The 26,173-nt window shown below is 57.4% G+C and overlaps 2 protein-coding genes and 1 long non-coding RNA gene across 3 annotated transcripts in view; 1 reads left to right on the top strand and 2 right to left on the bottom strand.

The window, feature by feature from the left end:
• The window catches only part of KDM4B (lysine demethylase 4B), a 116,202-nt gene extending 101,633 nt beyond the window's left edge, over positions 1-14,569 (bottom strand). Inside the window, 1 exon segment of the mRNA XM_079116302.1 lies at positions 14,446-14,569. The gene's annotated coding sequence lies outside the window, so the exon portion shown is untranslated.
• A 463-nt stretch (positions 14,570-15,032) lies between these two features.
• LOC306646685 lies at positions 15,033-18,897 on the top strand. Its single transcript, XR_013759940.1, has 3 exons — positions 15,033-15,254; positions 15,984-16,151; positions 18,786-18,897. It is a non-coding gene; the product is annotated as an uncharacterized lncRNA (long non-coding RNA).
• The window catches only part of UHRF1 (ubiquitin like with PHD and ring finger domains 1), a 25,101-nt gene continuing 17,642 nt past the window's right edge, over positions 18,715-26,173 (bottom strand). Inside the window, exons 11-17 of the mRNA XM_079115284.1 lie at positions 25,748-25,854; positions 23,456-23,618; positions 23,232-23,369; positions 21,933-22,068; positions 21,687-21,832; positions 20,034-20,132; positions 18,715-19,169 (exon numbers count right to left, since the gene is read on the bottom strand). Of these exons, the coding sequence (XP_078971410.1) occupies positions 19,023-19,169; positions 20,034-20,132; positions 21,687-21,832; positions 21,933-22,068; positions 23,232-23,369; positions 23,456-23,618; positions 25,748-25,854 (936 nt within the window). The 3' untranslated portion in view covers positions 18,715-19,022. The remainder of the gene's footprint in view (positions 19,170-20,033; positions 20,133-21,686; positions 21,833-21,932; positions 22,069-23,231; positions 23,370-23,455; positions 23,619-25,747; positions 25,855-26,173) is intronic.

Below are 26,173 nucleotides of genomic sequence, written 5' to 3'. Positions count from 1 at the left end.
TCCAAAATGTCAAGAAAAAAATCACTAAAGCGTTAATTAGAAAATATCCACAGAGGCAAATGAAAACAGTGGCGGGTGACAGAACAGGAAGACCTGACAGCAGAGCTGGCCCTGCTGCATCGACCATGCCAACCAAAGGCAAGGTTAAACAAGACCCTCAGAAACACGCTCTAGATTCAGAGACAACAGGCTGAAGATGAAAAGTGAAGAGCAGGTATTGGCCCAAACAGCAACCATAAGAAAGCTGCAGTGGCTGCACCAACACTGGACAGGACAGACTTCAACGCAGACGTCTCTGGAGACAGTGGCACCAGCCCTGGTTCCACCACCAGCACCACAAGATAAATGAGTGACTATGTTGTGTGTGGTGGCGCTTGCCTGGGATCCCAGCAATTCAGGAGGCTGAAATAAGAGGATCACAAGTTTGAGGCCAGCTCCAGCAACTTAGCAACACCCTGTCTCAAAAAAAAATTTATAATTTAAAAAAAGGGGGTGGGGGTGTAGCTCAGTGGTAAAGAACCCCTAGGTTCAATCCCCAGTAACAAAAAATTTTAAATAAATAAAGTTACTAGAGATAAAGAGGATCATTTTATAATGATAAAAGGGCCAATTCATCAGGAAGCTATAACAATTATTAATACATATGCACCCAATAACAGGGCCCCAAAATATATAAAGTAAAAACCGACAGATATGAAAGGAAAAATAGACAATTTAGTAATAACTGCAGACATCAATATCTCACTTTTGATAAAGAATAAAAGAACTTGGCAGAAGATCAACAAAGGAATAAAAGAAATGGAGAACAGACATCCTTAGAACTCTTCTCCCAACAACAGCAAATACACTTACTTCTCAGGATATATAGAACATTCTCTAAGATAAACCATATAAAACAAGTCTCAATAAATTAAAAATAATTCAAATCACACAAAGTTGTTGCTCAAACCATAGTGGAAATTAGTGGGGATTCACAAATATGTGAAAAGTAAACAACACAAAACCTTTACAATCAATAGGTCAACAAAGTAGTCACAAGAAAAATGAGAAAATATTTTGAGGTAAATGGAAAACACAACAAAACAAAACCTATAAGATGCACCTAAAACAGTACTTAAGGGAAAATTTATAGCTACATATAATTTAAAATAAGAAATCTCAAATTAATAATCTGGACATTGCTTTAAACAACCACACTACCACCACACATTAGAGAATCGCCTGATATGACAGAGCCTAGCTGTCTCCAGGCACCCAGTGACTCCCTCCACTGCATTGGCCCAGTCAGGGAGCTGTCCCCAGGTCATCTTGCAGAGAAAGGAAGCTGAGGCTCAGAGTGACAGCTGGGAGGAAGTGGCAAACGAGGGTGCGCCACCAGGCCACCAGATACTGCAACCTGGAGTCAGCACCGACCCCTCCCTCACAGCTAATCCACCAGTGAGGCCTCGGGTCGGCCTCCACAACGCATGCTCCTGCCCAGCCTGCTGGGCCCCAGCCGGACTCCTTCAGAGCCACTGTCGCTGCTCTGGACAAAGGGTCTTCCTACTCTCACTTCTGATAGCCACCAGCAAGATCTCAGATGTCATCAGTGCTGCCAAGCATCCTTCCTGACGTTCCCTCAGGGTCGCAGACCATGAGGCTGGGCCACTGCCCTCCACAACTGGACATGCTGAGCCCTGCCAGCCTCCTCCTCCTCACGCATGCCCACTGTAGGACCCCCCAGGACTGTCCTCCCCCTGGTCTTTGAGGGTCAGCACCCGGGCCTCTTGGGAGCTGTGCCTGACGCCAGCTAAGGGATGCCCTGCTCACAGCTCCCGTCCTCACTGGCCCCTCGCTGGTCACCAGGCACCAGGCCTGCGTGGTAAACATGGATGTCAGCCAGCGGTAACAGCCACAGGTGACTTGGCCCATCCCAAAACTTGCAGCCCTCCTTTTGGCTAAAGGCCAAACTGATGACGAGAGGGAGACCCTGGGTTGCCTGGAGCAGGGGCTAGAATCCTCACCAGCAGCAGCCAGTCCCCACATCATAGGGGCTGCACAAGAACTGTGCCCACGCCAGGGGACAGCCAGGGGGTCAGAAACCTAACCACGCCATCTTCACAAGGGGCGGTCTACAAGAGCCTTGCTGCCTGCCACACCCAGGCCCTCAGGCCTGACCACCGTGGTCGATGGAGGGGCAGGACTCTCCAGTCAGTCACAGTCAAGCCAAAGCTCACCAGGGCAGGAGACTGGTGCAGCACAGGGCGCAAGACTCAGGCCTGCCTGTGGGGCCAGTGCTGCCTCTTGCCAGTCCACACCCCTCTCCCAATCGCCCACCCCTGCCCCAGTCCACTCCACCTGCCCACTGGAACCCAGAGGCTCCAGAGGCGGAGGGCTGAGCCTCTTGTCCAGGGGCCCTGTATCACAGCAAGGGGCCTGCAACTTCTTCCCTCCCTGGGCGCAAAGGCCACCGGGCGTCCTGGAACGGAGCCGAGTCCAGCAACTCCTGCTGCAGCACTGCGACTCAGCCGAGGAAAGGCAGCAGCCCAGAGGAAACTCAGTACTGGAACGAACCAAAGGCTTGGCGTGGGCCTGGCAGTGCTTAGCAGAGGGCTCCCCCCGGGGGCACTGTGACCACTAGGGTCCCCTCCCACAAAAGCTCAGCGCTGGGCTGGAGTTCCTCATCCCCCAGACGCCTCTCTCTCAGCTGTACTCCACCACCCCAGAGCTGTCTGAGGCAGGTCCAGGTCATCCCCAGCTAGAGGCCACCCAGAGCCAGGAATTGTGCCGGGATGGGAAGGGGCAGGACTGGGAGTGTGGGAGGAAGGGGTGCAGACCCAGCGTCCACTGAGCACCAGCCACCCCCATTTATCAGGACTGGACCCATCATGCTTGCTTCAGCCAGCGACCCAAATGATTGGCCAGGGAGGGACAGCTCTAAGTACGGAGCACATGTCCACTATCCAAGCTGAGCAGCAGGGACAGGGGAGTGTAAAACATCTCCTGGAGTTCGTATCACAGTTACACATGGAAACAATAAGTTGGGGCGTACTGAACTCAACAAAACTTATGAACAGTCTGGGACTGAGCTCAGTGGCAGAGCACTTCTCTAGCATGCAGGAAACCCTGGTTTCCAACCCCAGCACCAAATAAACAAACAAAAAATCTCAATAAAATTACCTACACCCAGAAGATCCAAAAGATTCCACCAAAAGACTGCTGGAGCTACTGCAAAGCAGCATGTTACAAAGTTGACATACAGAAATCAATAGCTTTCCTACACACCAACAATGAACAATGAAACAATTCCACTCACAATGGCCTCAAAAAAATAAAATACATAGGAAGGAATCTAACCAAGGAGGTGAAGACCTCCACAATGAAAACCACGTAACACTGAAAAAGACACTGAGGACCCCAGAAGAGGGAAGGACCACCCATGTTCCTGGATAGGCAGAACTCAGTTTATTTAAAAGGCCACACAGCAAAAGCAATATTCAGGTTCAGTGCAACCCCCACCAAAATATCAATGATCCTTCACAGAACTAGAAAAAAACAGTGCTGAAATTCATTTGGAAGAAATAAAAGACAGAGGAGCCACAACAGTTCTGAGCCTAGAAGAAGTACTGGCGGCATCACAGCACCTGACCTTCTCAAGTGACGCTATGAGCTCCAGCAGCAGAGCGGCATGGAACTGGCATGCAGAGACACGGGGCCCACGGGCAGGCCAGCAGGCCAACGGGCAGTCGCCTGAGCCTCCACAAAGGTGCCAAGGACACGCTGGAGGAAAGTTGGCCTCTCTGCAGACGGTGTGGGGCGACTGTCACTCGCACGCAGAAGAATGACACTAGCCCCTGCGGCTCCTCCTGCAGAAAATCAACTCGGAATGGCGCAAAGCCCTGGGAATTAAAGCAGAGACTACATCTCCTAGAAGACAACACAGCCAACACTCCAACCCAGGGGCGCAGGCAATGGCTCCCTCAAAAGGACCCCTAGAGCTCAGGGCATAATGCCAAGAGTCCGCAGACCGGATCAGGTCAAAAAGCTGCACAGGGCTGCCTGACACGTGTGAGGCACTGGGTTCCACCTCAGTACCACATAAAAACAAAATGACTTTTAAAAGAAGTTGTACACAGCAAAGGAAACGATCAGGACTGTCCAAAGAGAACTCGCAGGATGGGAGAAACACCTCTGCTAGCTGCTCTTCTGACAGAGGGTTAGTATCTAAAATGTAGAAAGAACGCAAAAACCTTCACCAAAAAACCACAACTAACCCATTAACAAATGGACAAATTAATTAAACAGACACTTCTCGAAAGAAAAAATACAAACGGCCAACAAATATATGAAAAGTGCTCATCATTAGCGATTAGGGAAGTGAAAATCCAAACCACACTGAGATTTCCTCTCGCTCCGGTCAGAATGGCGACCATCAGGGACACGAGCAGGAACACGTGCTGGCGAGGACCTGGGGAGACAGGGGCTTCTACACGGTGCTGGGGCTGTAAATCAGCACGGCCGCCATGGAATGGGTATGGAGGCTCCTGGAAAGACGAGGCGTGGGGCCGCCCGGGGCCCAGCCGCAGCGCTCCTGGCGCTTACCTGAAGAACCCGGGTCTTCTTACTACGGGGACGGGGACGCCGGCGCCGCTCGCTGACAGCAGCACAGCTCACAGCCAAACCGTGGACCCCGCCTGGGTGGCCACCAGTGGTGGGTGCGCGGGAAAATGCGGTGTGCGGACACAGTGGAGTCTTAGCCAGTCACAGAGAAAAATGACATTATGGCATTTATAGGGAAAACTCAGAAGGTGAAGGATCTTTTTTCCCCCACAAGTGGAAGCTAGAGAGGAAAGAGAAAAAGAAAGGTAGGGGCGGATCTCAGGAAAATCGGAGGGAGATCTGTAGAGGAAAGGCATGGGGCAGGGAGGTGGGAGACTGGGGAGTGACACCAAAGTATGCTGTTCTATCTTGTGCAAGTGTACGTTCTTTTTTTTTCTTTTTGCAGTGCTGAAGATTGAACCCAGGGCCTCATGCCTGCGAGGCCAGCACTCTACCAACTGAGCCACATCCCCAGCCCAAATACAAATTCTTAACAAATCCCATCATTATGTATGACTATAATGCACCAATAAAAAATATAGAAGAGGGGCTGGGGTTGTGGCTCAGTGACAGAGCGCTTGCCTAGAATGTGTGAGGCACTGGGTTCAAGTCTCAGCACCACATATAAGTAACTGAGTAAAATAAAGCTCTATCAACATCTAAAAAAAAAGTGGAAGAAAAAAATCTTATTAAAAGTGATTGTACCCGGGCTGGGGTTGCAGCTCAGTGGTAGAGCCTGGGTGAGGCCCGGGTCGCTCCTCAGACCACGTAAAAATAGACAGAACGAAGGTGCTGTGTCCACCTACAGCCAACCATGTTTTAAATTAATTTCATCTATTTCTTTTTCTTGGAGAAAGAGGGGTACTGGGATTGGACAAGGGGTGCTTAGCCACTAAGCCACATCCTCAGCCCTTATTTTGAGACAGGGTCTCGCTAAATTGCTGAGGCTGGCTTTGAACTCTCCATCCTCCTGCTCAGCCTCCCAAGCAACTGGGATCACCAGGGCGGCCACCACACCCAGCTCACCTATTTCTTTTTTACCCTTTAATGTGGCTACTAGAAAATTCACCACCATACGTGGGGCTTGCACTGACCTTCACTGGGCATTTCCCACTTCCGGGTGTTCTTTGAAGGGCTCTGTGGTATTCGGCATGAGGCCTTTGACCCATTTGGAGCTGACCTTCTCTGCGGTGGGAGGGAGGACACTCCCACCTCAGGGCCTGACAGGTCATTGGCATTCATAGGCACACCTGTGCCATCCTCCTGAGTGCAGATGGCAGCTCCCATAGCACCCTCGGGACACCCCAGGTCATTTATGCTCTGCAGGGGAAGAGCCAGTTACACCTCTGCCAGGTCACCTTAAGGTCCCCCAGGGAAGACAGCTGCCAAGAGGGTGTGAAGGCGGAGCCTGTTAGCCAGTGTGCTTCAAAGCCACCCCTCCAGCCCCCACACCAGCCCAGCCCGGGCTTTGGTGTCTCAGTGTGACACTGCTTCCCTGGGGAAGCCAGTTACATTCCCAAGTCACCTGATGTGGTGACACCATTGCCTGGAGAGCCCTGGGGGATGTCTGGGCAGGGACTGCGACTGGTGGGCTTCGTGGCCACATGCCTCTGGGAGGTGCTGGCTGCACACCCTTGGGGGCGGGCCCAGCTGGCATCTCTCTCACACTGGTTGGCCAGACCCACCAGGAGAGTGCTGAGAACAGAGGACAGGGTCTCCTTCCGCCCCACAGGGTTCAGAAACAGCAAGAGGGGTCAGCAGCATGTCCTGTCCTGCTCAGGCTGTGGCAAATACCAGGGCAGGAAAGGCCCTGTCCTGTCCGTCAGGAGGCACAATACAGGACACAGGAGATGGATAAGCCAGGGCTGTGGCCAGCTAGGGTCCCTCAGGCCCATGGAGTGAGGACAAGAAGGTCCTGCTAGCTCAAGGGCCCACCAGCCAAGGCCTGAGGAAGCTCACGCCCCAAGGGGACCCTGGCAGCTCAAGCCAGAGCAGAGGGAGGCAAGGGAGATGACCACCAGTGCCTCCTGCAGGTGACCTGGGGCTCTGCCCCCCCAAAGTCAGCCCTGGCCCATCCCGCTGTGCTAACCACTCTCCCTCCACAGCGCGTGAAGCTGACAAAGGGCTCCCACGCTGCCCCTGCCCAGGGCTGGCTGGACCTGCAGGCTTCATGCAGCATGCAGAATTCTGGAACGCTGCGACAATTCCAGGGGAGAGATGGGACTGGAAAAGGGGGAAACTAAGCTGGGAACAGTGACACATGCCTGTCATCCCAGCTACTCAAGAGGCTGAAGAAGGATCACAAATTCAAGTCCGGCATAGGCAACTGAGCGAGATCCTGTCTCAAAATTTAAAAGAGTAATCACTGTGGTTGGGGCTGCAGCTCAGAGGTAGAGCACCCTGGACTGACTCAATCCCAGTACCACAGCGGGGAGAAAGGTGGGGACTACCCAAGTGTGCACAGGTGCCCGAGGGGGACCACGGGCAGTCCGCCCAGTAGACTATTACTCAGCCACACCGGGAATCGCCGAGCCGCGTGCTGCACCCTGAGGACATCACACTCAGTGGGTCAATCCAGGCGGGAAGCTGACGAGCGGGTGGGGTGTGGGGAGGTGCTGCTCATGGGACAGGAATCAGAACATTCTGGAACCTGACATTGGTGATGTCGTACAACTCTGAACACACTAAGACTTATTAAAGGATGAAGCGTCTGGTAACTGCAATAGCTCAAGAACAAATACATTCAAAAAAGGCCAGGCGGATTTACGGGAGGCTGTGCTAGAAACCTCATCATCTGGCCACATGCCAAGCCCAGCACCAGGCAGCTCTTGGGAGGCGCCCCCCAGCCCCTGGACGGCAGGGCACTGGGTGCCTGCAGAAGGGAAGCTCCAAGACACCCCGGCAGCTCTCAGGCTCCCCCTGGCTTCTCTACCCCGTCAGGTCCTGGTCTCCCAAGCCATGGCCCCAATGTCCCTTCCTCCACCCCTTAATTTACAGTCCCCAAGACCAACAAGGTTTGGCTCCGTGGCAACAGTATAACCTCCCAGCACCACCCAAGCATGTTCCTCCCCGCCTTCTAGAAGGACCTGATGCCCCCGTGGCCAGGAGACCGGTCTTCCGGCTCCCACAGCACCTGTCCAGGCACACACCAACTGACCAGTGCCACGCTGAACTGGATAACAGCAAACACTCAGACTCAGAGCACAGTCACCACGACCACTCTACCGGGCCCCCAGTGACCCGTAGCTGTGGCTGTCATCAGTTGAAGAGCCGTCCTCCCTCCCCAGGGCCACTTTCTCTGCTGAGTCAGGTCACACATTGGTCTCCCGCTTAAGACTGGGCTCTCTGGCCCTGTCCTAGCAGGATGTGAGGAAGCCAGGGGGCCCAAGAAGAGTCTGTGGCCCCTACCAACAGCAGCCCGGAGGGACAGTGGAGAAGATGCTGAGATTCTACAGGCCTCAGAGGAACCCACTGCCTCCACTGCTCCCCTCCTGCCACTCACAGGAGCCAGAGTTTAACCCCGGGGGGCCCCGCTCCCCTGCAGGCTGGAGCCGAGGTAACCCCTGCCAGGACCACGACCATCAGACCAGACAGGCCCCGCTCCAGGATAAGAAGCCACTCTGCGAGGCTGACCCTTCTTGACATACGATATTTTAAAGAAAAAACAGAGCAGCCACAGAAAGTTGAAGAGAGCCCAGTTACAGGGCCAGCAGAACCGCACGCTCGCCCCTCCCGTGGCCCCCACACATCCAGGGAAGCCCAGGCACACGGACCCCCTCATGGAGGTCCACATGGAGGCCCGGGCAGCCAGCTCCCAGCTGCTGCCTTCCCCAGCAAGCGGCCAGACACACTGGGGTCCTGAGCCTGGCTGAGAGCGCAGCCCACTTCCACCCCGCTGTGCTCGGAGGGTCCTGGGCACATGACTGCGCCCACTGGCCGCTTCAGCTGGCTCTGTGGTCAGAAGGGACCGGGGGACCCATTTCCACACTTCTCACACAAAGCCCAACTCGGTCTTCTGCCAGCTCGAGAATCACTTCTTTCCTCATTCTCTCCCTGGAGACTGGGGCATCCATGGGAACAAAAGGGGGCCCACCCACATCCAGCTGCCCAGAGGGTGCCTTGCCTGGGTCCAAATGCAAATATGGAGCGGCTGGCATGCAGTCCACAGGAGCACGGCTGCCCAGCTGGCAGGTCTGAGGTGCGGCCACCTCCACTTGGACTGGGCACAGGTAAGGTCTGCGCGGCCACTGATCCCCTCCCTCCAAGAGCACTGGGGGGCTGGGGAGATAGCTCAGTTGGTAGAGTGCTCGCCTTGCATGCCCAAAGCCTGGGGTTCAATCCCCAGCACCACGAAATAAGAGCCACTGGGGCCCGGCCACCAGTGTTCCGGTGCTTACTCCTGTAGACGGACAAACACAACCCCCGGCTGAGGGGGGCACCTTGGTGCTCAAACACCAACCAGAGGAAGATGGCACAGGGGCAAGGCTGGCTGGCCACACAGTGGTCAGTCTCCTCATGTAGCTGAGATGGCCGGAGTGGGGAAGTGGGACAGAGACCAGCAGAACGCATGAATGAGGGACCCCAACTGCTGGAAGCCAAGGGACGCAGAGCAACCTTCCAGAGAATGCACCTTCCAATCTCGCGAAGCCCGCACAGCGCTGAGTTCACAGCACCCTTTTCTGACAAGTCAGAGAGTCCCTATCCTGGACGCGGACCTGCTAGGAAAACAACAGCCGGTCTCTGTGCCTATAAACCTGGAAGAACAAGACAGTGGGAGGTGGCAGGCAGTCCCAGCCACCACCCTGACCTGATGTTGCTGGTCACTCACCCACAAAGCTGTTTTCATACCCATGAAAACCCCCTCTCCTGCTAGGTGACAGCAAGTCACCCCCAGGACGACGGTCATCTCTGACAGGCACTGGTGTTGGCAGAGGGCCAGGCGCTCTCGGACACGAGTTGTGCGATCTGGCTTTCCTTTTAAGCCCCCAGATCTGCTGGGTCACAGCGGGTCCCTGGGGCCACACGCCTCAATGCTCTTCTGAGCTGGGGGAGCTCTCGCAGAGAAGCAGTGGCAGAATACCAGGCGAGGACGGGTGGCAGTCTGGCCAGCTCCAGCCGAAGGTCCGCCCAACAGTTCCTTACATTTCCTGCTGCTTGAGTTTCCCTCCAAACGATCTGGGACACATTCCGGGTCTAGAGTGTGACTAACTGAACTGAGGCAGGAGAATGAAAGGCTCCCACAAAGGAAAGGGGCTAAGGACCCACTTGGCGCCAGGAGCTGCCCTGCGCTGCACACTGGGCAACAAAGACGGCGTCACTTCTACCGTGTGGCCCTCACCACGGCCCCAGTGTCTGCCCACTTCAGGTCCGGTCCAATCCTGCCCGTGTCCTATTTTTGTGCAGCCTATGGTGTAGGAATGGTTTTGACATTTTTAATGGTGGGGGAGGGTCAAGAGAAGAGAACTGTTTCGCGATATGAAACTGTGCGACTGCCACATCTGCGCGCACAGTCTTACTGAAACACTGGAGGACTCAGCCACGTGGTGCGGTCGGCAGTGGCTTCTTGGCAGAGCAGGGCGGTCAGGACAAAGATGAAAATATTTACCTTCTGGTCTTTTACTGAAAGCCCTGCCCTGGTGGACGAGACAGGCAACAAACGCATAAAGAGATTAATATGCATTTGCAACAGCAAGGGCACTAAGAAGAAAAAGGCAGGTGAGCAGAAACGGTGGTGGGAAGGGCAACTTCAGACAGGTGGTAGGGAAAGCCCTGGTTGGCCTGATGGACAAGGAGCCCCGCAGGTGGTAGGAGGGAAAAGCACTCTGCAGAGGAGCAGCAGGCACAAAGGTGCAGGCAGGGGAGGCGACCCCCACCCGAGGGGCAGGCACAGCAGGGAGCCGCAGGAGGGCAATAGGAAGCCACCGGAAGGTTCTGACCAGGGTAAGGTCATTTTTGTTTTTGTTTCTCTTAATTTTATAAAATAGATTTTTTTAGAGTGATGTTAGGTTGCAATAAAACTGAGCAGAAGGAAGAGATTTCCACGTCCCCACCCCCACAGGGAAAGGCTTTTTCAAGAACCCCTTGAGAGAGCAGGAGGGAAAACTGGCAACCAGCCGGACCCCTTATCCAGCCAAGAAGAGGGTCCCAGCACAAGCCCTGCCAGGCAGGACTAACTCAAAAACCAATTCACCCAAAATTAAAAACTCAAACTCAATTTGACAAGGTGACAATTTTTTTTTTTTTTTTTAGATGGAGCTGGGAATGGAACCAGACGGCGACTCTCACCAGCCAGTCCACCTGCATGGCCCTAGGGCGCCCACGCCCACCTCGCCCGGCATTACTGCTCAGGATAGGCCCAGGTTAAAGGAGCGAGCCTCCTGAAGTGGGTTGAAGAACAGCTCATCAAGCTGACAGGGCAGGTGTGGCGGTGGAAGGGCGTGGCCAGGCGTGGCAGTCCACCTCCGCGGACCTATAGGAGCCCAGAGCGGACCAGGAAGACCCGCCCCCAGAGAGGGGTGGGGCCTGCCTCCTCCCCGGGTGGCTACTGAGGGTGTGGACTCCACACAGTTTAGAAACCTGAGTCTCTGCTGTCAGAGGGCGTGGGTGCTGCTGCAGGGTTAAAGGCTAGGTCCCAAGTCCTCACATGGGAGCGACCAGTAACCCCAGGGAACACTGGGCAATGTCTGGGGACATGTGCAATTGTCACAACCGGGGATGCTCCTGACAGAGTGGCTGGAAGCCAGGAACCCGGCTTACCACCCTGCAATGCCCAGGACACCCACCCCAGAGGACACCAGCCAGACTGGACATGACAGATGAGGGAGGCCTGGAGCTCGGCAATGCGCTTCCTGCCCCCTGCTCCTCTGATCCTCACAGCCTCCTGGGGAAGTACGAGCTCACAGACGCTGAAGTGAGCTGCCCAGAGGAGGCATCTGCGCCCAGGTCTCTCCAATTCTGAAGACTGCAGAGCCTAAAACAGAGGCCAGAAACTCAGACTGCCACCAAGAACACTAGGGCAGACCTACCGCGTGGAGTCCCTCCTCCACTGTCCAGCTCCTAAGCTGGAAGCAGGAGCCCCCTGGGAAGGACAGGTCTGAGGGCCCCATCAGGCAGCCATGTGGCAGGTCTATGGAGGCCAGCCAGGAACTGGTGGGGTTGTGTGAGGGCTGGCCATCTGTCAGGCCTTACCAGCACAGAACTCCTGCCCACAGTTCTTTTGCTGTCCACTGCCCTCCTGTCAGCAGCCTTGGGAAGGGTTGATGGCTCCCCACCTTGGCCTCTGAGCAATGACTGGCCCAAGGTCACACAGCTCTGAGTCTATGACCACATGTCCAGATCCCAGGAAGAGCCACCCAGAAACATTCTTTTTTTTTTTTTTTTTTGGGGGGGGGGGGGGGTAGCTATGGATTGAACCCAGGGGAGCACTACCACAGAGCCACATCCCCAGCTCTTTTTATTTTTTTATTTTGAGTCAGGGTCTTGCTAAGTTGCTGAGGCTGGCTTCTAAATTGCCATCCTCCTTCCTCAGTCTCTAGAGTCACTAGGATCACAGGCACATCCACTATGCCCAGCCAGAAGTGTTCTCCAGCCCACTCCTCAGTCCCTACTACATAGTGCTCAGTCTGAGTGGGCCTAAAGGCAGCATGCCTACTCCACTACACCCTAGGGTGACCTACAATGCTCCCCTCTGGGGTTAAGGACCCCCTCCCAATCTGCCTGGGCTCCACACCCAACCTCCAAGGGACATATGAACCCTCAGGGGTCAGTGGAAGGCAAGGATAGATGGGCTCCCCAGGGATGAGACTCTGAGGACCTTCCAGGGAAAGGGGCGGAGCACAGAACAAATGGGGGAGGGGCCACCAGCAGGGAGGCAGAGAAATTGGGAACCCAACCTAGGCAGGGGAGGGGGAGGGGCAACAGAGGATGGGCCCACGACTGCCCCAGAGGGCTCCTGCAGGAAGCCACAGGGACTGAAGACAGGTCTCTACTAAGAGACAGAAAAGTACGACAAAGGCAAATGTCTCCTACACCATGAAAGACTGAGCAAGGACCCCTTTAAGCTCTAGGACTTAAGGTCTGCTTAGCAGCCTACTCCCGGTAAAGGAAAGGATTAGAAAACTCGAGACAATCAATTGTCCTCGAGACGTGTATACATGTCAGGCCTCAGCAACCACACACACCCGTGCACACTGGCACACACGGGGGCCAACAGCACACTTTCACACAAAACACCAAACCCCCTGCAGCCTTTGGCCACTAAACCTCCGCCATTCGCTTCCCTCCCCCATGGTGACCTCCACCAGGCCAGTACAGTCTGACCCTCCCAGTGTCCCCGGCACCCAGGGGGAGCACCAAGGAGTGTCCAATCAGAGGCGCGGAAAAAGGGCCGGCAAGTTTTAGAAATCCTTGCTCAACAAAGAGCATCAAAAGTTGACTCTACCAGTTTACACTCTGTCCTTCGAGGATTTCAAAAAATAAAAGGCAGAGAGGCTGCCTACTGCTTTTGTAGGGTGGCAGGGAGAGGCTGCGGGGCCCTCCCGACGGCTCATGAGGCAGCTATTATTTGAGAATTAGGGGAGTCATTAGCTCTAGCAAGACTCTGTTAAAAGCCCACAGGAGTCATCTAATGAGCCCATTTTAGGGCAGGTGCTGTTTTTAGACTTCTCCAACCTGGAGACAGCAGGATAAATGACTGTTGGGACAGAGGAGTGAGGCATGACACCAACCCTTTGCATCCCACCATCCTCAGACCCTAAGACAGCGCCCACACTCAGGACCCAAAGGGGCGCGCTGAATCCATGCCGCTGACAGAATCACATGGAAAAGGGCACTTTCCATATTACAGGATCGCTGAGCTCCGCTGAGCTGACACCTTTCCACGGTGCCCAAGTGGACACAGACCCCCACCTCGCCTGATGTCATCGCGCCCACTGAGCAGACCCAGGCCCTGGCAAACCCCAGGACGAGCACATTTCAGAACGCATCCGTCCCCAGCCACCACGGGATGTCCACGGGGGACCCCACCAGGGGTGGCCGCGGGAGCAACTGCACAATTATCTCTACAGAGAAGGGGCTTCCTCCGAGATGGCGATCGGCCGAAACGGGGAGGGACGGGGCACGCGTCTTGAAGCTGCGAATGCATAACAAGTAGATACCTTTTTTAATTAAAAAAAATCCAGGTTGCATGCTTATTGCGGGGGTCCGGGCCGGGGGGCGTGTTGGGAAGCCGCGACTGCACGGCAGGTTGACTCGCGGAGGGGGTGGGACGGTGACGGGCATCTCGGGGGCGCAGAGTGTCCACGCCGGGCGCTTCCCTCAGCCTCTCGGGTGCCCGGAGCCCGGAAACGCAGGCGGGGGCTGCCGAGGGCCTGGGGTCTTTTTTTTTTTTTTAATTCCGGTTCCCTTCTCTCTCGTTTTATGTTTTTTTTTTTTGTTTTGTTTTTTTTTTTTTTTTTTTTTTTTTAATTATCCTTAGGATCACTTTGAATAATGGAGGAGGAGGGCCGGCGGCCGGGCCACCCACGCTGTCACCTTTTGTGCCGCCCGGCCCGGCCGTCTGAGCCCGGCCCCGCGCGCCCCCGGCCCGGGAAGGGGCGCCCCCGCCCCCGCCCCGGGCGCGCCCCGCCTTTGTCCGGCCCCGCCGCCCCCGCCGCCGCCCCGCGGGCGCCCCGGGCCGGGCGGTTAACGCCCCCAACCGCCTCGCCGGCCCGGACAAAGCGCGGCGGCCGGGCCGAGCAGGCCGCGCCCGAGGCCTGGGCCTCGAGTCCCGGGCGCGCCCGCAGCCCCGAGCCGCGGCGCGGGGGCGGCATGGCGGCGGCGGGGCCCGCGCTCGGACGCGGCCGGCTGCCGGCCTCCCCGCGGGCTCACCTGAGGCGGCGCGCGCGGCCCGGTCCGGAGCAGCGGCGCGCGCTCCCCCGCCCTCGGCGTTGCACCCCCAGGCCCCGCTCGGGCCGGGCCCCGCTCGGTTGCTGGCGGCCGAGCCCTCCGCGAGCGCCTCAGGGGGGGGGCTTATGAGGCGGTGCGCCAGCTCCGCCCCGGCTGCCATTGGACGCGGAGCCCACGCCCGCGCGCCCATTGGCTGCCGCTGACAGCTCCGCCCCTCCCCTCCGCCGGTCCCATCAACACCGCACGGCCCGCCCTCCGAGCGCAGCGATTGGGCTGGAGCTGGAACCGGTCTCGCCTCCTCATTGGCCAGATGGCAGGGACACGCCGGCGCCCACTCACGTGCCCACTGACCGGCTGAGTTCTCATTGGGGAAGGCGCACGCCAGCCAAGGCCTCCGAGACCAACCGGATGGTGACTGGGCCTCGGATTGACAAGGGCGCCTTAGGAACCGCCCAACGACCGCACATAGGGAAGCAACTATTGGCTTGAGGAATCGGCCCTAGACACCGACTGGCTGGGATGAGTGCCAATCACTGTCCGCTTGTTCCGGATCCCGCCCTGGCTATCCGGCGGGGGCTGAGTACGTGAGAACCAGCACAACATCAGCACTCTGCCCCGAGCACTTCAGAGGGGTTCGAGAACCGGCGCCGGAATTTGGGTGCCGAGTTCCACAAACTTGAGACGTGCGGAACAAGGAAACAGAGCACCCCAGATAACCTATTTTTCAAAGGAGGAAGACCGAGGACTGGAAAAATATAGGGTCAACCAACAAGCATTCACACCCAAGGCAGGTCAGCAAACCTGTGCAAAGGAGCAAGTCGGGTGTCTTCCCCACAAGTTTCCTATGGCGTAGGGGAGGAGTCAAGTTCGGTGCTTCTTTATCTGGGTGGGAGCTCAGCTGGGCCCCTTGCCTCCCAGGGGTGGCCTCCAGCGAAGTAAGCTCGCTGCGCCTCTGTTCCCCTTGTGGAATGGATTCGATAGTATCCACATCCTGCCTGCTCCCCTCCTGGGGATGTTGTAGGAATTAAGTGGAACGAGGCACGCGTTTCTCGTGTTCTCGGTTGTCCTCCTTTGCAAAATGGGTTGCCTTGGGTGCTTTTTCTCAAGCTTGGCCCGTTGCAATTTGGGGATCTCACCACCCAAGTTCCAACGATGAGCCTAGAATCGCCCTGCATGCGCGTTCTCGGACAGAGTGCGACTCTGGCTTCATATATAGCCGGCATTTAATTAAGGTTTGCCATCATCGTATTCTGGACCAGGCAGAGGTGTGGGCATGCTCCCATTTTAATCTGACTTTTCTAATAACCCAGCAAACCATTCTCCCTGAAAGCTGCGCGCTCTGAACCATTTGTACACTGCAGTATCTAATAGTTTGCTCTAAATATCCATCCATGGGGGATTGGATAAGTAACTTGGGGCACCGGGTGCTCTGGGGTACTTACTCTGTAGCAGCTGACGGGCGGGGGGGGGGCGGGTGTTGAACTGTGTCACATAGCGCGGTCCTGTAATATCTCCTGCAGTGTCACTGAACAGCTGCAAGATGGCACAGAGTTCTATGTTCAACAAAACACATCATGGAAACCTGTACCATGAAGATTCAAGAAGTACTGTTGTGTCTGTGCCCATAAAACAGCCCCCCAAGTTGAGAAGACTTCATCTCTGGGGGAGGGAGGAAAGTTTCACGCCTGGTAAAGTCAAAGGGGATTTGAATCTGTTCTGGGTGTTTAAAATTCCTGTGGGACCATATTCATATAGTCCTTGTGGAGTTTAACTTTAAAAATAGCAAAATAGCAAATGACTTGGAGAAGCTCCTGAACCAGTGGGAAAGGCAGGAGGGAGCAGGATGGGATGGCTTAACACGAGCCTTTTCCTGTCCCAGGTGTGTCCTCCAAGTATCAAGTCCAGATGTTTTGGAATTCAGCCTCTGAAAGTATTTCTTAATTAGAGGAACTTAGATTGTCTTAAGTGTTGTATGCAAAGTAGGAACAATAGACTCCAGCATTTCTGGACACATCGGCTTGGGGAAAACCCAGCTCATCACTTTGCCGCTCTGCAGACGTACGTTCACACCGGCTGGGGCCAGGGACTGTGCTTGGGGATCTCTCCTGCAACAGCAGCAGGAGGCCCTTGGACCCTGGTCTCCAGAACCCGTGCTCAGGCTCCAGCTGTCCCCATCCTTCATTTCCCAAGGGATGGAGCCAAGAAATGGCCGCCCCTTTACAGAGATTCTCCTCTCCTGTGGGTTGGTTTGTTGCATTAAAAAGAAAAAAAAAAAAAAAAAAAGACATTTTAGATTCTATATTTAAAATATAAATTTCAAAAATACATGGAGCTAGGCATGGTGGTGTACACCTATAATCCCAGCTACTTAGGAGGCTGAGGCAGGAAGACAAGTTCAAGGCCAGCCTCAGCAATTTAGTGATCCCATGTCTCAAAAGTCTGAGGATCAACTCAGTGATAGAGTACCCCTGGGTCAAATCCCCGGCTCTCAAGGAAGGTACAAAAAAATAAAATCAAACACACACACACACACACAAGCACGTTTCCCCAGGTCCAGAGAAGCCCCTGCAGGCAGGGCTGATGCCTTAGACTGAGCTGGGGTGGCAGTGGCGACACCCCCTCAGGCAGAGCTGCTCAGCCTCCCATCCTGCTGAACTGTCTGCAGAGAACACAGCCCATGGGCCACAAAGAGCAGGCCCACTGCTGCTTCCCCTTCCAGCCTTAGCACCAGCCCAGTGTGAATCAAAGGCAGGCCTGGGCACAGGGACAGCATGGCTGGAGGGCAGTCCTCTGGCCTGGCATGAACAATGGCTCTGCCAGGGACAGCAGAGGAAGGGTCGGGCTCCTGCGTGGCCTTCCTACTGTCCTGGAGGGCACAGATGGCATTTACCACACTGCAGAACATCCTACTGGACTAGAACATCCCAGAACTGAGGCTAGCAAGCTGCCGGGCAGGATCAGTAGTGGACACTTCCAGTTGTAGCCCTCATGGTTTCTGTCAAACCCACTCAATTCTGATTGCAGCATGGAAGTGGCCACGTGCAATGCAGGAGTTACTGGGTGTGGTTGTGTCAATAAAACTTTATTTATAAAAGCAGGCAGTGGCCACTTTGGTGCCAGCCTCCACCAAGAGATGCAGAGGAGACAACCCCCAGCCCAAGCTGCAGCCGGAGCTCAGACGGAGCTCAGACGTGTTCTCTCATCCGCCCCCTGCAGTGACAGTCCCTGCCTAGCTTTCTGTCCTGAGGTTTGTGAAGAGAACTAATAAGGTCACTGGTGCAAAAGAGCTCAATCTTATCAAGCAGCAAATAGGGCGCACGACCAGACACATCTGTGAAGAACGTTTATTCGGAGAATCTACAGTCTGGACAAATATTTAACTTTAGAAAAGCCTACACAGAATTTCGTTGCTTCTTCCCTAATATGTTAACACTCTAGCAAGGAAAAAAAGCCCTTTTAAAAAGTCTTGCTCCAGTCTGTCTGCAGTTCTGATTGAAAACATCCCTGTTCTGTTGAGGTATAAGCTGCAAACTTTGGTAAAGTTAGAAAAATTAAAAAACCATTCCAAAATCAAAACAAAACAAAAAACCAACACAAACAAACCCTAAGTTATATCTTTCTTAGTACATATACAGTAACTACAAAAAAAATTTCATTTAAAAATGTGTTCTTAAAAAAAAAAAAAAAAAAAAAAAACCTCATAATTCTCAATTGCAGAGTTAAAAAGAAAAGAAAAAACTGAATTTAAATGATGGATAAAACTCAAACCATCCCCAAACACCCACCCAGCATTGGGAAGAACTGGATGACCACAGCGTTCAGAATCTGGTTGGCATTCTCCAACAGTTCAGTGCTAGAAGCGAAGAGCCCCGTCTCTAGAAAACAGGAGCCCAAGGCACTTGGACATGGCTTGGGGCGGCTCCCCGCCTCCTGTGGAGTGGAGTCCAGCTGAGGCAGCTCGTCTGGCCCCAGGGCTCTGCACCGGCGGGTCTTGGGGGTCTCAGGCACCCATGGGGTGGCTCTGGGGAGTCTGTGGGGCCTCAGCTGTCCTCTTTTCTTTAGGACTTCTTTCCGGTTGGCTGGGCCACCGAGCCCAAAGCCAGAGTCACTGTTGAAACCACCTTGCTGGAAGCAGATGCGCTGGCTTTGACCTGGGGGCCAAACCCACAAGCCTGGCAAAGATTGTTCTAGGCAGCCAGGGCCTCGCTGGTTGGTGGTGGGAACCTTCAAGGACTTCACAGCAGTGACCGAAGCAGCTCTCGAGCTACGTGGTTCCCAAGTCCATCCTCAAAAATCGGGATTTTTTTTTTCCTGTTTTGCAGATAAATTGCAGGCTTTATATATTTAAAACAACTGAACAGAACACTGAGAAATCCAACTTTCATCCAGAACATGGAAATTCCTGAAAATGTATACATTTTAAAAAAAGGGGGGGGGGGGAGACGAGCCTTTTCAGGGAATGGAGAGAAAACTGTGTTTAAGTCAAGCCCACTAAAAACCAAACGAGGGCCGAGGAGGGAGCCTCCCACAGGGAAAGGCCACCAGGAAGTGCTTGTGGATCACCGGCCATTGCCATAGCCGGGGAAGAGCTGGTGGAGGACCGTCTGCAGCGGCTGGTTCACCTGCATGGCGTAGCTCCGGCCCAGGTCATAGCGACAGGCCGGGCAGCTGAACACCTGGGCCCGGAAGGACCTGTCCAGGCAGTCCTGCAAGACACAGCAGCAGGTGAGAAGCCCCATCCGCCGAGCCCTCTCCTGGGCCCGGAGGGACTGTCCTCACCCACATAGTCGAGGGCAACAGCTGACTTCTCATGAGGTTCAGAGGTCCCTCCTGACCCCAGGCTCCCTTTTGCTATCCACTCCCCATCTGGTCCCCCCAGGGTGTGGAGACTCCAAGCTCTTCCCAGCCACCAAGCCCTGCCAGGTGTGGGTGGCTCTAGTCACCTCCACTGGGGCCTTCCCAGATGCCCAGACAGCAGCAGCAGCCCCAGCCTGGCCAGGCCTGTCCCCTGGCCTGTCCTCCTTCACAGTGGCACCTCTTCCCTCTGGAGCCACCTTGCTTCTGGCCGTGCTTGTGCAAGATGGGCAGGCATGTGGGAGACCAGGGCCGTGTCCCGTGGGCCCTCCTGACACCAAGCACCGTGTGTGGCACTCAGTGCTGGTAGGCACACACCGTGGTGTGATGGGGAAGGGAGGCAGGCAGCCCCACAGCTGCCCTCGCTTCCCTGTCCCCTCAGCTCCAGCACACTCCCTTCTGAGGGTGGGATGCTGCTCCCAGGCCACTTCCTGCTGGCTAAAGCTGCCTCCTCCAGAAAGCCTTCCTGTCTGCCCTCAGGGCTCCCTTCCCTGACCTCAGGCCAGGCCAGCAGCCCGCCTTCCCCTGCCCTGGACCCTCGGCCAGACAAAAGGCCAGCAGAGGGGAAAGCCAGTGGACAGGAGTTGTGCTCTGGCAGGGTGCGGGGGCACGGCAGGGTTCAGAGCCACCAGGGCAGCCAGAGCCCGCACCCAGGACCCTGGAGCCACGGCCCAGAGCGCAGAGCTGCTGGCACAGGATGGCAGCAGGCAGCTCACCTTGCACACGTTGTGCTGGCACACGGTGGTGACGGGCCGGAACACCAGCTCCTGGCAGCAGATGCACTGGAACGTCTCCTCCACTTTGCTCAGGAACATCTGAAACCAGGGAGGGCGTAAGGCCGCAGGCTCCCTCGAGCGGCCACCGTGGCGGGGCTCTCAGGAACCAGTGGCTCCACGCTGCTCAGGTGCCGGAGCCAGATCGCCAACGTCCAGAGAGGAAGCCTCACCCAGGTCCCTGTGCCAGGGGGCAGGGCCCAGGCTGGCCAGCGGGGCCACCCGCACAGCCTGCGCTGTGGATTCAAGCCAGGGTTCAGAGGGGCCCCCACACAGATGGACCCCTGCAGGGAGGAGAGGCCGAGGACCCCCGCAGGGCCACCAGGGCCCCATTCCAGTCATGAGGGAGACAGGGAGCTCCTCCCACGCGGGACCTGGAGACCAGTGGCAGAAAGCCAGCCAAGCCAGTGAAGCAGCATCCCAGGGGCTAGAGGCACAGCAGAGGGGCTCCCGAGAGCCAGAGTCCACAGAGCCAGAGGAGCGTGGGAGGAGGACAGGACCTGCAAGGTGTCCCCAGCCCCATCCTGGGGCCTGCAAATATGTCACCTCAGGTGGCAAAAGGAAGTGTGCAGGTGGGTCAAAATGGGAGACAATCCCCCATATGGCAAGGGCGCTTTGCGGTGCTGGGGAGGGGCCCGGGGCCAGGGGCAGGCTGGAGGCTCCAGCCCAAGGTGTCCCACAGGGAGCAGAGGACCTGACAGGCCATGTGACCAGATACCTTCAGAAACAGGAAAAGGCAAGAAGTGCTCTGGCTCTCCCCAGTCTCCAGCAGAACCAGCCCTGCCCATACCCTGACCTGAGCCTGAAGGCCGTGGTGGGCTTTGGGTCTCTGGCACCTGACAGCACGCTGTCAGGTGACCACTGGGCCTGTGGTCATCGGTTACAGCAGCCCCAGGAGCTGGTGCCGGAGGAGCCCAGCCAGGACGAGGAAGGATGCCTGCAGGGAACCCCAAGGGCAGGCCTCAGGCTCAGGGTGAGTGATGCTGGAGGTGATCCAAGGACAGCCAGCTCCGCCAGGACAGGGCAGTGGCCAAGGATGCCCTGCCCCTCGCTCAGTGACCCCTCAATGTCACTAGCCCACAGAGGGCAGAGCGAGCAGGAGAGAAGCTAAGGTATGATCACTACGTGACCAGCCAGTCTCCTAGATATCCCAAGAGAAGCCAGAGCTGGGACCCGCAGAGTGGCTCGCAGGGGTCCCAGGGATGCCTGCAGCAAAGGCGGGAGCAACCCGAGGGTGCGAGGGTGAGCCCGAGAGAAAGCCACGCCCACAGTGGGGCCGGCCAGGGCCCAGCATCGCCACAACACCAGGACCTGGGGACGCTGCAGCACATGCTGCAGGGTCACCCACAGGACATCGCGGGGTCTCAGCAGAGACAGGAAGCAGCCTGGAGGAGCCCGGGCTGCGTGGCGCGGGAGCTGGTGTGGAGGGGCAGGGTCCTGGGGAGTCGGGAGCTCTGGAGGGGCGAGGACGCACGAGGACACCGTCCTCCGTGCCTCTGAACCGGTGCCTGGGCATGCCTAAGTAACGGCGACTGCACGGCGTACTCCTGACCCCCGCAGACAAAATCAAAGCGGGCGCCGAGGGCAGCGGCTCACCGGCCCGTCCTTGAGGGACCTGAGGACCTCGCTCCACAGCTTGGCGTTGCTCCCGTCCTCCTGGATGAGGCTGCGCTGCTGGGCCGTGAGGCTGTAGGGCTCCAGCTTGGTCCTCTTGGCCGACCGGGTCCCGGGACCTCCCTGGCCTGGGGGTGCAGAGCGGGTGAGGGGGGGAGCAGGCGAGGGGGGAGGGGCGAGAGGGGAGGGGCGGTGCCCTGCAGGGCCGGGGGCTGAGCAGACACCCACCTGTGGACTTCCGCTTCCACTTGCCCTTGCCCTTCTTGGGGGATGCACGGCCCTGCTCCTGGCCAGCAGTGTCCCCCTTGCTATTCTCCTTTTCCCTCTCCCTGTTGGCCAGTGCTTCCAGGTAGCCCTCTGGATACTGCAGGGGAGAAGGACCGCCAGGCAGCTTCAGGCTGCAGGCCCTGGACCGGCTGCTGGCCAGCCAGAGCCAGGGCCAGGGGCACTGTCCCAGCGTCCCTCCCAGGCCTCCCCACAACAGGCATCTGATGCCACTCCCAAGAGCAGAGCAGGATGGACGGGGGTTCGGTTCACCCCAGAGCCCAGGCTCCTGTGCCCAGCTGCCACCCCAGGGAGATGCAGGGGCAGGATGTGGACAGTCCTGCCAGGCGCCACAACAGCCGCACCTCACCCACCTCAGGGCCGCGCTGCCCACTGCGGGACCCACTGCGGGATCCCCTGCCGCCGTTCCTGCTGTCCTCAGGTCCTGCCAGCAGCCGCCCTTCCCCTCCCGCCCGCAGCCCGCCAGTCCTGACTGGCCCTGATGGATGTCACCCTGTCTGGGGCCTGTCTCGTGACTCTCCAGTGGTTTTATCAAGAAATCTCAACCTTAACCCCAAAGTCCCAAGTTTTCCATCCTGCGAATATCTCGACGCCACCAACACGGGCATCGAGCACAAGGCTGGAGCCCGGGAGGCGCTGTCCGGGCCCCGGCCTTCTTCGGCTTGCTCCAGTCCCAGTGAAAGCGCTCACCAGAGCTGACCGCCCCACCATGCCATTCTTATCCCCGGCTCCTCGGCCTCTGAAACCTCTGCTGCACAGACGCCCAAAGGACACCCTTGTGACCCAGGTAGGCGCCATCGTTCTCCCTTCCACGGCCCTAGGCGCTTAGGCGGGAAGCCGTGCTCGTGCCCATGCAGAGGCAAGCCGCGGGCCTCCTCTCCTCTCTGTCCACGCTCTGCTTGTGCCAGTCCTGCCGGCGACTTTGCTCTTAGCAGAGGGGTAAGGGGCGATCCGCAGCAGAGACCAGACCCCTGCCTGGCGCCAGCTCCTCCCACGGCCACCAGCCGCGGCCTGCACGCCCCAGGGTTGACACGAGGCTGAAACGTGTCCTGCACTCCAGCACGAGCTGGGGCCCAGAGCCGGCCTCCGCTGCAGCCCACGCCAGCTCCAAGACGGACTCAAAGCTGGACCTCCCAGGCCCAGGTGTGATGTGCCCCAGCCGCAAGGGTCCCAAACTAGGCCCCGCTGCACCAAGCGGCAGGCCAGGCAGTGCCAGGCCCGTGGCGACCCAGCCAGACGCACCTGCATGGTCAGCCCCAGTCTCTTGATCCGGTCCTTCCCTTCCTTCGTCCAGGGCCCCGGCTCCTCATCGTCCCTCCGCAAGAGATAGCGCCACACGAGGAAGCCGGACTTGCCCTTCTCGGGCCAGTACTTCACTACCTGCGGGAGTGGGAGTGGCCGTCAGGCCGGCTGAGCGGGGCGGGCCCCTGCCAGGGCCTGGGGGCGGGTGGCCGGGCGCCGCTCACCTTGTAGATGCCGTCGTAGCGGTTGCCCTCGGCGGGCGCGTACTTGCTGTGCTTCCCGCCCTTCATGTTCCGCACCACCCTGACTGGCTTCCCCGACCGCCAGTCCTTGGCCTCAGCCCCCTCTTGGTCGTTGATGGGGGCACTGCAGTTGAGAGCCAGCGCCCTGCAGGGAGGCGGGGCCGCGTGAGGCTGGAACGCAACCGAGAAGCGCATGCGCCTGGCGGGAACCCATGAGCGCGCACCCACTCTGGAAGCAGGTCTCTGCAGGCGTACCACTGGGCAGTGGGGCTGAAGGAGGGAGGCCAGGCTCCTGCATCATCTCTTGTCAGAGAGCGTGGCCAGGCGCAGAGGCCCAGGCCTGCTGCTCCGGCTCCTCAGGAGGCAGCGGCAGGAGGAGCTCAAGTTCAAGGCCAGCCTGGGCCACTCAGACGCTATCTCAAAACAAAAGGGCTGGGGGTGCAGCTCGGTGGTAGAGACTTGGCGAGGCCCTGGGCTCCACTGATCCATTTAAGAAAAAGACCCAAAAACCAGATAGCGAGGGAGGACACCCTGAGGAGACGATGCCGAGACCCGAGTCATGCCAGGGATGTGGGCCCCACAGCTCAGGCCGGCAGTGTCCCCAAGGTGGAGCCAGCCCCCTCCCCCTTCCGCCAGGGAGCAGCTTTCTCCCACTGTGAGCACCTCCAGCTGCCTCCCTACCGCAGGCCAAGCAGCAGGGCCACTCAAGCAGGGACAGAAACCCCAGAGCCACGGCCTAGAACTCCTGGAACTCCTGATAAGCCGCTTCTGAGGCATTTGCTACAGACAGAGCCGAGTGACGTGCCACCAGCACGTGCTGGAATGGACACTGGAGCCCCAGAGCCAGCATGGCCCTGTCCACCCGGGCCTCACACCCTGGCCTCCAGCTGAGCATCGACTGTCCTACAGCCACTGGAGCCCAACCCAGCACGACATCAGGAGGCCTCCCGGGAGGGCACCGGGTGGGGTGGGGACTGCCAGGCCAGGAGGCCCCTCATCAGTTTGGCTAGAGAACAGCACTGTCCTCCAACAGGACTGCAGAGGCTTGTGCCCAGATTCTACACCACAGGCGACCCACGAGCAGCTCTGATACTCTTTTCCCAACCAGGATCAGTCCCCAGAACGAAGACACTCCACCGAGCAAGCTCAGAGCAAACCTGCTCGCTTCAGGTACTTAGTGACAGGCGCTTCGCTACCTTAAATGAGACCAACGTCCCTGCACAGGACCTGCACCTTCCCAGTCCTTATGAGCACACCTCAGAGCAGTTACAGGGTCATGAACAAGAGTATTTTTAAGGCTCTTCATACATACAAAGAGCTTTCCAGAAACTTGGTTCCAATTTGTCTTTCTACCAGAAATGCAATGCATCTCTGCCTGAGCGCGCCTCCCTGTTCGGGACTCTGGGGCTGATTTCACAGGGAGAAAGCGGGTCACGCCACTGCTTCAACCCGCAGTGCTCTGACTGCCGGAGCGAGCAGCTCTTCAGGGTCCTGGACTCGCGTTTCTGTTTTGAGTTACTAGCAAGTCCTTTCCTTTTTGTCTTTTCTTTTGAGACTGGGTCCTACTAAGTCGTCCGGGCTGGCCTCAAACCTGCAATCCTCCTGTCTCAGCCTCCTGATTAGAGGTGTGGCCACTACATCTGACCCTTTCTTTTCTTCTATTAGTTTTATTTATTTGTAATAAACAAACAAACAAGGGCCTGGGGCTGTGGCTCCATGGCAGAGCACTCGGGTAGCATGTGTGAGGCACTGTGATCCTGAACGGCAAGAAATAAAAAAAAAAACCTATACATAAAAAGTTGAAGAACAAGAAAAGCTTCTCACGTAGAAAACACAACGATCTCAGTCACAGTGCCCGCTTTCCGCCCACGTCCCCCACGTGGCCTTCTGTCCGCAGGTCTCACTGTCTACGTCAAGTCTTCCTCAAGTCCTCTGAGCTCTCATGCTGAAGACGTCCACCCTCCTGTGACTGGGGCTCAGCAGACTCCTGGCCACTGTGCGACTTCTGCAGATGAGGCCTCGGTGGCCACCGCTCCTCACCCCCACCCACTGTGGCCGCTGTGCGAGGCCGAGCGGGCCCCGCAGCGAGATGGGGTGCTCGCGACGAGAGAGGACGGTCGCCTGGCCTCGTGTGGGGGGTGGGGAGCTCTGGTCCCCACGGACTCCCACGCCTTCCGCAGACAGCGGAGGGCGGCCCGGCCCTCCTGCTCGCGCCTGCAGGCTTCTCGCCAACAGACACAGCGACGAGACACGGGGAGGCGGCTTTGCACGCACCTGTTGGTGTTGGTGAGCTTCTGATCGCAGGACTGCTCTGCCGTCCGCTTGTTGCCGGACAGGTCGCGACCGCCGCTGCCTGTGTATGTGAAGAAATTCCCGTGGTCCTGCGACAGAGGAGGGGGCCGGTGAGCCGCGCGGGCGGGGGTGACCGCGACAACCCACACGGGCACGGGGACCAAAGGCGCCTGGCGTGGGCGAGACCCCAGCAGCCCAGCCAAGGTAGGGGCGCCAGGTTCTGGGCCGGCCGCAGCAGCAACCCTGCCTCCAAGTGAAAAGGGCCGCGGAGGCTCAGGGCGTCCCCGGTGCCAGCCCAGCACCCAGCTCCCCGCGCCCCGTCCCCGGCAGCCAGGGGCAGACCATCCAGTGTCCGCAGACACGGACAGACGGTGGCCTCCCGCGACGGTCTCCATCGCAGCTGCGACA

Source organism: Sciurus vulgaris (assembly GCF_902686455.1).
Source record: "Sciurus vulgaris genome assembly, chromosome: 16".
NCBI classification, from domain to species: domain Eukaryota; kingdom Metazoa; phylum Chordata; class Mammalia; order Rodentia; family Sciuridae; genus Sciurus; species Sciurus vulgaris.
This window is presented reverse-complemented; position numbering and strand designations above follow the sequence as displayed.